The 15,392-nt window shown below is 39.0% G+C and overlaps 3 protein-coding genes across 3 annotated transcripts; all 3 read right to left on the bottom strand.

Annotated features, from left to right (window-relative positions):
• Positions 1-3,178: 3,178 nt before the first annotated feature.
• LOC115666543 (putative receptor like protein 25) lies at positions 3,179-3,928 on the bottom strand. The gene has a single exon (XM_030588253.2). The coding sequence runs from the start codon at positions 3,926-3,928 to the stop codon at positions 3,179-3,181; it is 750 nt and encodes a 249-aa protein (XP_030444113.2).
• Positions 3,929-3,945: 17 nt separating this feature from the next.
• LOC115667632 (MDIS1-interacting receptor like kinase 2-like) lies at positions 3,946-5,794 on the bottom strand. The gene is made up of 2 exons (XM_056308708.1): positions 4,025-5,794; positions 3,946-3,954 (listed from the first exon to the last, which is right to left on the bottom strand). The coding sequence occupies exons 1-2, from the start codon at positions 5,792-5,794 to the stop codon at positions 3,946-3,948; spliced, it is 1,779 nt and encodes a 592-aa protein (XP_056164683.1).
• Positions 5,795-8,455: 2,661 nt separating this feature from the next.
• On the bottom strand, positions 8,456-10,974 carry LOC115685219 (receptor-like protein 43). The gene has a single exon (XM_056318974.1). The coding sequence runs from the start codon at positions 10,892-10,894 to the stop codon at positions 8,561-8,563; it is 2,334 nt and encodes a 777-aa protein (XP_056174949.1). The 5' UTR covers positions 10,895-10,974; the 3' UTR covers positions 8,456-8,560.
• Between the last annotated feature and the right edge of the window lie 4,418 nt (positions 10,975-15,392).

Here is a 15,392-nt window from a genome sequence, read left to right as displayed (position 1 = left end):
TTCCAACCGCCTACCTTTTCTCAAATTTCCTGATCTCTCACATAGGCTAATTTTATGACAAAGAAAATGAGATAAATAATGAAACTAGATAACAAATCATATAGTATTAATTGAGAATTTATATGTCGTGCTTCAAAATTTTGTACAAATTTAGTTATATTTGTAAATTTACTGATCCTATATTTATCGGTATTCCAAAGCCTTTTAATTCAATGTGTTCAATCTTCTTCACCGAGTGTGTAAATGAACCTAAAAAACAAAATGAATTTTTCCATATTCATAACTCGTGTGCATAAATAAGCAACAAAATCATTGAGATGATCTTCCCATCTTAATATCTTTGTAGATTTCATTGGGGAGTTTAAGAGGCTATTACCCTCTCGATATTCTCAAGTTTAGTGTTCGAAGAGAGATTTTAGGGCTAGGTATCCACCGCTATTTGGGTTACCTCTTAAATTAATTCCTTACTTTAAGGCATACTTGTAATATATAGATCTCCGTTCATGCACACTAATACCATTTCAATTAAATTGCTGCAGTTATTCATTAGATAATCTATCACTAAATGCATTAAATCATTTCGTATCATAACTCTTATGCCCATCTCTCATAGAAAGCGTTTAGTGCATTGAAAATGAAGACCTTTCTTTTTATGGTATGGTTGACAAGTGTCTCGTGGACGTCGTTAACAAGAGCCTTTTTACATCAAGTCGAGTCATGACAGACTGATGTTAAATATTATTCATCAATGCATTATGTGTCCACAAATAATAGATAACAAAATCTCGAAAAAAAAAAAAAAAAAAAGCAGACTATCGTGAAAATTAACGTAGATGGGTCTATTTTTATGTATTGCTCTTCATTTGTCTTAGATCTTCCTCCATCTTTTCTTTTCCTTCTTGAAAATATACTTTTAAAGAGGTTAGGAAAGTGATAATTCTTCGATCAGTGAAGTCTCAATCTTGATAAAGATAATGCCATCGAGAAATGAAAAGAAAAGGAGTTGGTTCTCATTGACAAAACAATAATTGACGGGGAAATCTCTCTTTGCTAAGAATGAGAAAGCTACCTCAGGCTATCACGAGAAATGCGAAAGGAAGAAGAAAGCCAAGTATCGACGTTCCCGCCACTCCCATCTTTCTCCCAAACCCCTTCGTTTCCTCACGCCGCCACCCTCGACCTCTTCCACTAGCCCTTGAAGTATTGAATTCCATATAGCTTCATTTGAATATGATATAGACGTTGCACGCATGACTTTGAGGGATTAAGTATTACACAAATGGAGTGAAAATGAAAGAGATACTCACATTTGATCGAAGTGGCATTGGAAGTTACAAAATCAATTTGAAGCTTGCTAAAAAATAAATTTCCAAAGACAATTTTTACTTTGGATATGAAATCGAAATTTGTGATTGTCCGTGAAGCACTAATAAAATAAAATCAAGTAATTAATATAGCTCAATAATTAGAAGGAGTCAACTACATATATTCACTAGTTATAGTGTTTATGCTCCGGACGGAAAATGGCCAAGAAAGGTTTGGAAAGTAATATATTGTCTTCAGAATGGAAAGCTTATGATTTCCAAAATGTGTTTGGTTCTGTTTGCAGAATTACAAAGAGACCACTCATATCGAATTATACTAGAGAAGATGACGAAAGAAATGAAGAGAATCGCACACATATATATTCAAATAAATGTAAATAATGTTAAAAATAAGCGATAATGATATAGATGAAGAATTTGGCCATTCATATAAATGAACGTCACCTTTGGTTCCTTGTTGATGTATTCAATGCTCAAGATCCAAAGGAAAATGCTAATGCACCCGACCGAAACTTGTTAATAACTAATAAGTATGATAGATTAATCCAAGAGAAGAGGGAGGGGGGTGTAAAAATGAACAATTCATATCATCATTTGTTTAGCTTTTTCCCCAGTGAGAACCCAAAGATTTCGATGATGTTTATATATAAGTTATTAGTCAATGGAATGGCTTAAGGCATGGATGCCTCCTTCCGCGTATTTCTTATGCAAATGCTAAGTGAGAGTTGCATTGAGCTAAGGGAAAGGTTAAATCAAATGCACCCTTATTCTTGCTATGTCACCAAACAAAATAAGGGGATAAACCTATTGAAAAGACTGATTGACCTTTCATGTTCTAAAAAAAATTCACGTAAATGAGTTTAAATCTATTGATCATTAAACTAAACTTGTAAATGGCAACTAAACGTAGTCATAGAATATAAAAGAAATGGTTAACTTGCAAATTTATTTGAACATTAATGAATTCATTACAATGTGGGTAACTTACTGACTAAAGTTATGAAACTTAAAAGAAATCAGTAACTTACTAATCTATTTGAACTTCCAACCAAAAAAAAAAACTATATGAACATTCGCAATTGCCTAATCTTACTTGTAAAATTTAAAAGAAGTTACTAAGTTATTTGGAAGATGGTAAACTCATCACGATGTTGGTAACTTACAGACTATACTTACTGAAAGCAAAAGAAGATAATTATTTACTAATAAATTACGACGTTGGTAAATTCATAATGATGTTGGTATCTTATCAACAAGTTAAATTAGCAAGTTACTGGCCATATTCTTCTGCCTATAGTATTTGAAAATTACCAGAAACTTCCAAAATCTACAATCAAGCAAAAGTTTTAGTTTCTTGGCCTACGGGACCCTATAATTTTGCAATAAGATTACTTTGAATCTAAACTGTGAAGGTGCATTGAGGTTTGAACCTTTAATACCCCTGTTTTCTATTGCACAAGAGTGTGATAGGTGCAAATCAACGGTCTATCACCGACCTTCAACTTCAACAGAAATGTGGAGTGGAACAATGACAGAATTAGTAATCCTTAAATCCAGGCTAAATGGCTGCGACAGCTCTTCATCGTTCTTTCTTTCCCATGGAGATATAAGAATGGCGTACACTGAACAAGAAAAGGACATATAGGGGGTTAATGATGCAAAGCGAGTTTTTTAAAGATCTCTTTCATGTTTATTTAGTCAATGGACCCAATACGGAAATCGCACTTAGAGAAGAAGATGATCACATAATTAAAACGAGCGTCCATAAGCGAAATTGCATTTCAATCCCACAAAAGTTGTATTCCTTGATCTATATAGCACATAGTTCAAAGGACCACTTCCCAACAATTTCATCAGCCTCCATGAAATTTGATTGCCTTCCACTTTGGCTTCTTCATCCATTTGGCTCCTCTTCTCTCCATCCTTCTCACTTTTCTCGCAAGCCATTTGGGTCTTCTAGTTTCCCATGAAATGTACGATATAGAGATTCCAATCACCATTCCAGACGCATAACCTATCCCCACTGCTTTCCATTCAAACCAACTTGCATACTCTTTTGTACTATCCTCTTGCAAGAACGATGGTGCTGACGGAGGAGATTGAGCATCATCATGGCTTGTGTTCTGTAATGAGGTTCCATATAGGCCCAGATTTCCACGAAATGAGTCGCTCGTGAATGTGCTCAGTTGCTTGTCTTGAGGTATGCGGCCTGTGAGTTGGTTCTCTGAGAGATTCAAATACCCGAGGAATGCCAAATCTCCCAGTTCTCTAGGAATCCTCCCACTGAGTTTGTTTGAAGATAGATCTAGCCATTCAAGATTAGTCAAGTTTCCAAGGGTTGGAGGAATAGATCCCGTGAGGTGGTTGTGGGAAAGGTTGAGCCCTATGAGAGAATGGAGATGTCCAATAACATCCGGGATGTTCCCTTCAAAAGAGTTGAGCGATAAGTCGAAGGTTGTGAAGATGGTCAAGCTACTCAATAGCAGAATCTCCTTTCCTTTCACAATCACATTCACGGAATCATAATAGTCCATGATACCATACGCATGCCTCATGTACAGTGATTTGTCTTGCGACTCTTGCCCATTTTGTCCATTCATCATCTCCTGAAGTTTCGCTATCAAATAGGCTGGTAAAGGACCAGCAAAGTTGTTGTCCGAGAGGTCCAAAATGCGCAACTTGGGAAAGAGATGAGCTACCCTTGGAAAATTCAAACGACCCTTAAAATTGTTGGACCTCAGAATAAGAACTTTTAGCTTTGGCAATGTTCCCAGCCATGCCGGGAAATTATCCTCTATCTTATTATTGCTGAAATCTATAACTTCGAGGTTTTTGCAATTGGCAAGGGATTGTGGCAATGTGCCTTCGAATTGATTTTGACTCAAGGCAAGAGTTCTCAAGCTACTTCGCAGTGAAAATCTTCTAGAGATTGTGCCTGAAAGACGATTCATTCGCAAGTCCAAAACCGATAAACCAATGCTGAAGTTTGATAAGCAATCGGGTAGGCTACCAATTAAGCTATTATTAGACAAGATGAGAAATGAGAGGATGGTGGCAATGCATATCGAAGGAGAGATCTTCCCCTCTATTTTATTGTTTGCGATCGAATAGAAATATGTGGAGGGTGATGGAAGTGGAAGTGGGCCTTCAAATTTGTTGTAGGACAAACCAATTACTGACAATGATGTATTTGAGAAACCTTCTATTGGCCAGCGTCCCGAAAGTTGATTGTAGTGGAGGATTAAATGGAGTAGGTTAGTCAAATTACCGAAAGAAAAAGGAATTGGACCAGTGAGCTCATTTTCATCCAGACGTAAGTAGAGCATAGCCCGGAGATTTCCTAAGGATCCAGGAATCGAACTCGAAAGTCGATTACGGCGGAGGTATAGATATCGTAGGTCAGTCAGATTACCCAAAGAAGGAGGAATGGGACCGGTGAGCTGATTTTGGCGTAGCTCCACGTGGATCATAGCCCGGAGGTTTCCTAACTCATCAGGAATATTACCAGAAAGCTGGTTCTCATGTAGATAAAAATGGGTAAGCTCTGTCAAATTGCCTAATGTTGAGGGGATTGAACCGGTAAGATTATTGTGGTATAGGCAGAGTCTCCGGAGAAGTTTCAAGTTCCCAAGCTCCGATGGGATGGAACCGGTAAGTTCAGTACGAAATACGTGCAATTCTGTTAGTTTCATCAATTTCCCAAAAGTGGGAGGAATTGGCCCTGTCAGGAAGTTGTAACTCATGTAAATCTCCTCCAAGTTCGTCAAATTCCCCATTTCAAGAGGAATAAAACCAGAAAGTGGATTGTGAGAGATGTATAGCCAAGCAAGGCTGCTCAAGTTACCCAAGGAAGAAGGAAGAGATCCATCCAACTGGTTTGAATACAAGCCAAGATTGTTCAGCATACGCAACTGACCTATTTCATCAAGGATAGAGCCATTCAACTCATTAGAGTGAAGGTAAAGCATCTCGAGCTTCGTAAGCTCACCAATCTCCCGCGGTATTATTCCAGATAGTCGATTGAAGGAGACGTCAAGAAAGGTGAGATTGGTTAAAAGACTGACTTGAGACGAAATACCACCGAAAAGTTCATTTATGGACACGTCGATATATGTAAGATATGGCAAAGACGAGAACGGGAACTCATCGAGTGTACCTATGATGTTCGAACTGGTGAGATTGATTCCAATCACACTCCCGGCTAGGTTACACGAGATGCCGTACCAACCGCACGGGCTCGCCGCCGCCGCATTGGAGTCAGTGGCATTTTGAGGAGGGAGAGTCCATGTAGATAGAGAAGAGGCGGATTGGTTACGGTGAAGGCTGGATTTCCATTTGAGAAGGGCTTGTGCTTCTAGCGTGGAGGCATAAGCAGGAATGGGACCTTGTGGAATGATGACTAAAAGCACTGTGAAAAGGGCAAAGGAAGATAGAAGCGGCACTAGTGTCTCTAATTTTGGTGAACCCATGATTTCTTTTGTTTGTTTTGGGGGTTGATAATCAACCCTACGGCATATATATAAAGCTTGGTAACTTTGTTTCTGCTCATGGTCCATTCAAAGAACGCCAATTTTCAAGGATCACCAATTTCCTACTTATTAAATGCTGCTGATTTTGACCCCAACAAAAAAGCTGCTGATTGTGAAGGCTCAGTTTTGTCGCTTGTGTTTATAGTAAAATTCATGTGTTGCTCACTTTTAACCCCAACCGGGGGACGAGCATCAACACACACAGTTAAATTGATAAAATATACTTAATTAATATCCGATATTTGGACTAAATCACATAAATTCGATGTCCGATTTTTTTCTATCCTTAAATCTATTATCCGATTCGCTTGTCCCGCACATTTTCCGCAACACCAGTCACTCTCTTTTTGCTCAGACTTTGTGATTGTAGCACTCATAATTTGTTGTGGGCGTCGTATATGGCCTAATGCTTCCTTTCTAGAAGCAATTCGGACTGCATGCCTTCCAAGCATTTGAAAGGGAGAGGTTGAAGATGAAGAGCGTAACGTAAAATGGGGAGCTTTGTGTTGTGTTTGTGCATGAACACTTTCTAGCTTTTCTTACACACGACCTCCTTAACGTTTGGCTACATTTTCATTTGCCATTTCTTGCACTGCATTATAAGTCGAAGGCATGTTAGTCAAAAAAGAAAAGGCTGGAAAGTTGCAACATGACCTTTCCCTTGCGATGGGGAGTCAGATATTCTTAGGGCCAAACATCACCAATAAAATGTCCATGAAGACCGTGACTTCCCATTAACCATTTGCAACGCCTACTGATCCAATGGACCTTGACTTCTTCACACTCGAATTACCTAACTCGACAAAGACCTTGACTTCTTGATGGATGTGTACAAATTCCACGCATACGTGCATGCTGGTTTCAATTCTTCTAACCTTGGCCCGTATGATGGTTTAAACCCTAACTGAATGTTAAAACCGCGACATTTAGAGATTCGCATGAGCAGAATATTTTTCTTGATGGATATGGTAATAAGGTCTCAAGGGTGCTCATTGGGGGGACCATGCACAGAGGGTGCAAAAAGGGCAACTAACTTTCTTTTTGAACATTTTTGCGGCTTTTACTGATTGCTCTTTCTTTTTTGAGAAAATGAGGATGTTGCTTTGCAGCTAGTAGCTCAATATGATTGAATATTTGAATAATTTATGTACCTCTTTGCCTTTGCAAATTTTAACTAGATATACTCTTTTGGAAAAGAGCAGGAGATAATGTACCTGTGTGAATCTTCAAACGTACTATATTCATGAAATATCTAAATAGATTTAGATTTAAAGAAATACTGCCAACCAAAAATAAAAAAGAGAATCTTCGGCTATTTTGGCTTTAGCATGCACTCTTACGATTGAAGATCGAGTTTTTGGTCTCTATTGTCTCATAACCTTATTTATACAAGTGGAAAACTACCAGCTGAATACGTGGATTCCAAGTATACAAATAAGCTAATTTATCCGAACTGAGTTAAGGTTAGTAAGAAGAGCGAGCAATCGTAAACTTAGTGATAGTGGTTGTCACACCCCAATCCATATTCAGAATTTATAGAATGATCGGCCACCCTTTCATCGAATGAAAGACGAAGCCTTTAATCGATGTGAATCATTTTGTGCTAAAATATGATGCATGCAAAAAAAATGCACAATAATTTCCAAGAAATCCCATTCATTTTAGAAGCTCTAAATGCCCAAATGATCTAAAATGCAACTATGAAAAGTTCGAAGAAATATTTTGGGAGGAAAAAAAGTTCCAATTATTTAAAAAATATGTAAAGACGACCTTCAAGAAAAAAAAATAGGTATCAATAGATCTCAAGCTCGTTCCTCATGCCAGAACAATACGCTCACACTTCGTCGTGTGACAAAAGCTAGAAATCACATCGGCTGTAGTTAAGCCCCGGAATCACATCGACCATGATTAAGCCCAAGAACAAAACCGCTATGTGCACATCTATCATATCCCGATACGTGAGTCAACCATAAGCATCAATCCGATTTCCATATGTCATATCCAACATGCTAATACATGATTCGAAATAATTCGCCCACATAATGATGTTCAATGTATATAACCGCAGACTTGAAAGTCCATTCAATGCTTGGTCCAACTTTGCAAACAGCATGCCTCAAAATAGCTAAATTTTCAATCATTCAGTAACCATGTGATGCAAATTTTACCAAAGCATAAAGTGGGAAAAAGTCACTTATCTTGCTAACTAGCAAAGACAAACTATACGTATTCAGCCGACGAATACCTACGGTCCTAAACATAATTCAAGGCCCATCATCAGAAAATTTTTACTTAACACAGCAACTAGAATCCATTGGACAAACAGTGACCTCCGTGACTCGGTGTTAGGTTCATGGGCCGGATCATATTCAAATAGCTCAACACTATTTAATCAGTAATGTAGACCCAGGCTAAATGGCTTCGACAGCTCTTCATCTTTCTTTCTTTCGCATTGAGATATAAGACTGGCATACACACTAAACAAGAGAAGGACATGTAGGGGGTAAATGGTGCCGAGCGAGTTTTTGAAAGATATTTTGCATGTTTATTTAGTCAATTGACCCGATACAGAAATCGCACTTCTGGAAGAAGATGATAACATAATAAAAACGAGCATTCATATGCGAAATTGCATTTCAATCCCACAAAAGTTGTATTCCTTGATCTACATTGCACATAGTTCAAAGGGACCACTTCCCCACAATTTCATTGGCCTCCATGAAATTTGATCGCCTTCCTCTTTGGCTTCTTCATCCACTTGGCTCCTCTTCTCTCCATCCTTCTCACTTTTCTCACAAGCCATATGGGTCTTCCAATTTCCCATGAAATGTGCGCTATAGAGATTCCAATCACAATTCCGCACGCATAGCCTATCCCCACTGCTTGTCTATCAAACCAACTTGCATACTCTTCTGTACTATCCTCTTGGAAGAACGACGGTGGTGGCAGAGGAGGTTGAGCATCATCACGGCATGTGTTTTGTAATGGGGTTCCATATAGGCCTAGATTTCCCCGAAATGAGTCATTCGTGAATGTGCTCAATTGCTTGTCTTGAGGTATACGACCTGTGAGTTGGTTGTTTGAGAGGTTCAAATACCCAAGGAATGCCAAATCTCCCAGTTCTCTAGGAATCCTCCCACTAAGCTTGTTTGAAGACAGATCTAGCCATTCAAGATTAGTCAAGTTTCCAAGGATTGGAGGAACGGACCCCATGAGGCGGTTGTGGGAAAGGTTGAGCCCTATGAGAGAATGGAGATATCCAATAACATATGGGATGTTCCCGTCAAAAGAGTTGAGCGATAAGTCAAAGGTTGTGAGGATGGTCAAGATATACAATAGCTGAATCTCCTTTCCTTTCATGATCACATTCACGGAATCATAATAGGTCATGATACCAGACGTATGCCTCATGTACAATGAGTTGTCTTGCGGCTCTTGCCCATTTTGTTCATTCATCATCCCCTGAAGTTTCGCAATCAAATTGGCTGGTAAACGACCAACGAAGTTGTTGTCCGAGAGGTCCAAAATGCGCAACTTGGGAAAGAGATGAGTTGCCCTTGGAAAATCCAAACGACCCTTAAAATTGTTGGACCTCAGAATAAGAACTTTTAGCTCTTGCAATGTTCCCAGCCATGCCGGGAAATTATCCTCGATCTTATTGTTGCTGAAGTCTAGAACTCCCAGGTTTTTGCAATTGACAAGGGATTGTGGCATTGTGCCTTCGAATTGATTTTGACTCAAGTCAAGAGTTCTCAAGCTACTTCGCAGTGAAAATCTTCCAGGGATTGTGCCCGAAAGACGATTCATTTGCACGTTCAAAACCAGTAAACCAATGCTACCGTTTGATAAACACTCGGGTAGGCTACCGATTAAGTTATTATTAGACAATAGGAGGAATGAGAGGTTCGTGGCGATGCATATCGAAGAAGAGATAGTCCCCTTTATTTTGTTGTTTCTGATCGAATAGTAATATGTGGAGGGTGATGGAAGTGGAAGTGGGCCTTCAAATTTGTTGTTGGTCAAAGCAATTACTTCCAGTGATGTATTTGAGAAACCTTCTATTGGCAACTGTCCCGAAAGTTGATTGTTGCGGAGGAATAAAACGACTAGGTCAGTCATATTGCCTAATGTTGAGGGGATTGAACCGGTAAGATTATTGTTGAGTAGGCTGAGTTTGCGGAGAAGTTTCAAGTTTCCCAGCTCCGGTGGGATAGAACCGGTAAGTTCATTATCAAATACGTGCAGTTCTGTTAGTTTCATCAATTTCCCAAAAGTGGGAGGAATTGGCCCTGTCAGGAAGTTGGTATACATGTAAATTTCCTCCAAATTTGTCGAGTTCCCCATTTCAGGAGGTATAAAACCGGAAAATGAATTGTTATAGATATATAGCCTGGTGAGGCTGCTCAAATTACCCAAGGAAGAAGGAAGAGATCCATCCAACTGGTTTGAAAACAAGGCAAGCTCGTTCAGGAAACGCAACTGACCTATTTCATCAGGGATAGAGCCATTCAACTCGTTAGAGAAAAGGTGAAGCACCTCAAGCTTCGTGAGCTCACCAATCTCGCGCGGTATTTTCCCGGATAGTCGATTGATGGAGAGTTCAAGGTAGGTGAGATTGATTAAAACACCGACTTGAGGCGGAATACCACCAAAGAGTTCATTTCTATACATGTCTATATAGGTAAGATACAGCAAAGATGAAAATGGGAACTCCTCGAGTGTACCTCTGATGTTCGAACTGGGGAGATTGATTCCAATCACGCTCCCAGCTAGGTTACACAAGATTCCGTACCAACCGCACGGGCTCGCCGCTGTTGCGTTGGGGTCGGTGGCATTTTGAGGAGGGAGAGTCCATGTAGATAGAGAAGCGGAGGATTGGTTTTGGTTTGGAAGGCTGGATTTCCATTTGAGAAGGGCTTGTGCTTCTAGTGTGGAGGCATAAGCAGGAATTGGACATTGTGGAATGATGATTGGAAGCACCATGAAAAGGGCAAATGAAGCCAGAAGAGGCACTAGTGTCTCTACTTTTGGTGAACCCATGATTTCTTTTGTTTATTTATATATGCCAGAAGAGGCATATATAAATAGCTCGGTTACTCTGTTTCCGTCATTCTCCTACTCCGTTCACGGAACGCCAATTTTCAAGGATCACCAATTTCCTGCTTATTTAATTCTGCTGATTGTGAAGGTTCAGTTGTTATCAATCTGGACCAATTTCATATGGTTTGAACCACGTGGTTGACTTTGAGGGAAATCTTGACAAACTATGTTTTTTATTTTTTTGCTACAGTCGTGGGCTTTCCTTGAGGTGGACTGCCAACGGCCAAATACTGTTCTAATGAAAATGGTAATGCATATCAGCAGCTATCGTTAAATAGGGAAGAATTGAAGGCCGGTGACTATCTTTTTGCTCAGACTTTGTGATTGTACCACTCATAATGAGTGGTGGATTGTGTACATGGCCTAATGCTTCCTTTCTAAAAGCGATTCGGACTGACTGGCTTGCGAGCATTTGACAGAGAGAGGTAGAAGATGAAGAGTGTGACGTAAAACGAGGAGCCTTCTCTTGTGTTTGTGTAGGGAAAAGTACCACAAAAGTCTCAAACCTATTGCATTAGTACCAATCCAGTCATAAACTTTTCAATTGAACTAATTTAGTATTAAATATATTCACATTAGTACCAATTAAGTCAATCCGACCAATTTAGGCCGAAAATTACTGACATTGACGCCAACCGTCTACATGGCATGGCTGGTGCTAACGTAGATATTTTTTTTATAATTTAAATTTTTTTTTTAATTTTGTATTAGTTTTTTCTTTTCTTTTCTTTTCTTTTCTTTTTCTTCTCTTTTCATTTCCTTTCTCTTTTTTTCTTTTTTCCTTATTCCCCTCTGCCAGTCGCCAACCTCCATGGTGGCCCATGGAGGTCTTCGACTATTGGCAAGGGCGAGGGTCAAGATGCCCTCACTGGCCTTTGGGAGGTCTGGACAAGGCCACCTCTCGCCAAATTCGGCGAGGGGACCCTCCCCAAATATTGCCCAACCCTCGCCATTGCCAAAGGTCGGCGAGGCTGCTTGTCACCAAATCTAGTGAGGGCTGATCGAGGCCAGATGGCGAGGGGCCTCCATCTAGAATCGACCTCCATCAAATTCACGGCCTTCAATTCAAGCCCTAACTTAGAGATCTAAACTACTAGCTCCCCGAATTGGAGCTCCCAATCGACATTCCCCAATCGATTCCGCCAATTCAAAAACCCTAATAGGAACATCGAAAAAATAAACCACTACTCTTTGGGGATGTAGAATCCGATGAAGCTTTGAGGGGAAACTTTTCGGGAAAAAAATGAAGTGGAGAGAGAGAAAATTGCTAGAGGCCAACGAGGACCCTCACCATTGCTAGAGGCTGGCGAAGCCCCTCACCCAGCCCTCACCGGCCATCACGAAGGTTGGCGACTGGCAGAGGAAAATAAGAAAAAAATGAAAAAAGAAAAAGAAAAGAAGGAAAAGAGACGAAAAAAAAGAAAAGAAAAAATTATTAAAAAATTAAAAAAATATCCACGTCAGTACCGACTATGTCATATAGAGACAGCTGGCGTCCACGTCAACGATTTCCAGCCAAAATTGTCTTGATAGATTGAATTAGTATCAATGTAAAAAGCTTTAAAATTAAATTGATCTAATTAAAAAATTAATGATTAAATTGATACCAATATAATAAATGCACGATTTTTTTGATACTTTTTCCGTTTGTGTACGAACACTTTCTAGCTTTTCACACATCACCTCCTTAACGTTTGACTATTTTTTCCTTTTTCATTTACCATTTCTTATGCTGCATAATAAGTTCAAGGCTTGTCAGTCAAAAAAGTCCATAAAGACTGTGACTTCCCATGAACCGTTCGCAACGACTACTGATCCAAAAACCACCACATACGAAACCCCAAAAGACCTTGACTTCCTGAGCAGGCACGTGTCTATTCTATCGAATAGTCAAGGAAAATAATACAAACAGTCCTTAATTTTAGTCCAATATATAATATGATCCCTAAATTTTTAATTTATTCAATATGATCCCTGAATTTTTACAGTTTATGCATTGTGATCCATAAACTGTTAATTTGTTTAATATAGTCCCTGAACATTTAGTATATGTCCAATTTTGTCCTTGGATTACATGAAAAAGTTTAATACTATTTCTGATCTTGAATTAATTGAAGGACGGCATTGAACATTTTCATATAGTTTAAGGACTATATTTAACATGTACAAAAAATTCATAGACTATATTGAATAAATTAAAAGTTTAATGACCACATTACACATTGGGTTAAAGTTTAGGGATCACATTGAACAAATGAAAAGTTTAGAGATCACATTGCACATTGAATCAAAGTTTATGGACCATTTCCGTCATTATCCGGAGTAGTTATGATCCGATGGTTGCAAAATCAACACACGAAACCTGAAGACCTTGACTTCTTCACACTTGAATTGCATAACTCGACAAAGACCAAGTCTTCTTGACGGAAGTGTCCAAATTGCATCCATTCATGCATGCTGGTTTCATATATTCTTATTTTGACCGGTACGATAGTTTAAATTCTAATCGAATCTTAAAACCGCAACATGTAGAGATTTGCGGGAGCAGAATACTTTTCTTGATGGATATGGTAATAAGGTCTCGAGGGCGCTCATTGTAGGGGATCATGCACAGGAGGTGGCCCTGCTGTCAACATACGATGCCATTTTAGGAGGAACGTTAAAATGGCTCTTCTTTTAACTCTCTCCTTCTGTTAACATGAAACTGTTGCCCTTCGTACGTGGCTAACTTTTTTTCTGAACATTTTTGTGGCTTTCACCGATTGCTCTTTCTTTTTCGAGAAATGTGGATTATGTACCTGAGTGAATCTTCAACTGTACTCTGTTCTAGACTTAAATTTAAGGAAAAACTGCCGACCAAATATACAAATAGAAAATCTTATGCTATTTTGGCTTTAGCAGGTGCTCTTAAGATTAAAGATTGAGTTTTCGGTTTCTATTGTCTCATAAACCTTATTTATATACGTGGAAAACTACCAGCCGGATACGTGTATCCCAAGTATACTGATCAGCTAATCAATCCGAACTGAGTTAAGGATAGTAAGAAGAGCAAGCAGTCGCAAACTAAGTGATGGTCGTCGTCACACCCCAAATCTATAGCTAGAATTTAGAGAATGATCGGCTACCTTTTCATCAAATAAAGGCGAGGCCTTTAACCGAGATGAATCTTTCTATGAAAATGTACGGTATGTTAGACCTTTTCGTAAATTAATTTTTCTTCTCTATTTTTGAAACTTGAAATGGTAGTAAAACGAGGCGAGCAAATCCACGGGCGACAATCATCACTTCTATGCGATCAAGCAATGAATTATGCAATTTTACAATAGTTATGCAGTTGTTAAATCACACTAAAGCTAGTACGCAATACCACTTGTCACTAGTCATCTAAATATCATAAATGATTATAGACTTTGTCGCGACCCTCCCAAGATGAGCCTTGTAGGGTTTAACTGATTGTTAGGCGGGCGCAAATAATCCTCTCCCGAGGTGACGCCTACGCTTCCTATGAACTCCGCCTAATCCTACCAATCTCAACTTAGTTTCTCTCATTCTTTCATGATTATTTTAGAGTCTTTCTTAGGCTGGTTAGGAGCCCGGTAATGAACCAGAGAATTGGCCTCAGGGACCCGGTGATTAAACTAATTCCCGTAGGTTGGTATTGTTTCTCTTTTAAGGAAAACTTTTCGCACAAACACGCATCTACATGTCCATGCACTTAGGTAGTAGATCAAACATTTTTAAAAGGTACCAAATACAAATAATGTATGTAAAGCAACGACTAAATTAAATAGTAAAGAAGAGGGAGAAGATAGTAATTTGAGCCGTTTTGGGCTACAAGCAAATAAGGCCTTGTTACAATATACAACGCCCCCAGTACAGGACCCTTTGAACGGTATGAGGATAAGCACGCTTAGGTCTAAGGATGCAAAGTCAAATTTGAAAACTATATAAGCTTCAATTGCGAGATGAACTTTATATGCAATATGAGAAAACTAGCAATAAGTGATAACTTGACTATTCGTCTCTTTAAATGCGGAAATTTTCTAAATGCATTTAAATGAATTTATCTATATTTATGAGAAGAAATGGTTTAAATATGAAAATGGTTCAGAGCATATAAAGTACTTCAACACCCCTTTCGCATCCAAGCTGGATTACGAGCAAAAGTTTAGATGTCAACAAATATCAAGCTCATTTCTCATGCCAGAACACTACGCTCACGCTTTGCAATGTGACAAAGGCCAATAATCACATCGGTCATAGTTAAGTCCCGGAAATCACGTCCGCTGTTATTAAGCTCTAGAACAAAACCGGCATGTGAACAGCTATCATATCCCAACTGGTTGGTGGACCATGAGCATCAATCCGAAACCCATATGTCATATTCCACATGCTAATATACGATTCGAAATTATTCGCCCACATAATGATTTTGAAT

Source organism: Syzygium oleosum, unplaced genomic scaffold (assembly GCF_021117445.2).
Source record: "Syzygium oleosum isolate NSW1041296 unplaced genomic scaffold, Sole_v2.1 Sole_v2.01, whole genome shotgun sequence".
NCBI lineage: Eukaryota > Viridiplantae > Streptophyta > Magnoliopsida > Myrtales > Myrtaceae > Syzygium > Syzygium oleosum.
The sequence above is the reverse complement of the archived record's forward strand: the minus strand, read 5'-3'. Positions and strand labels throughout refer to the sequence as shown.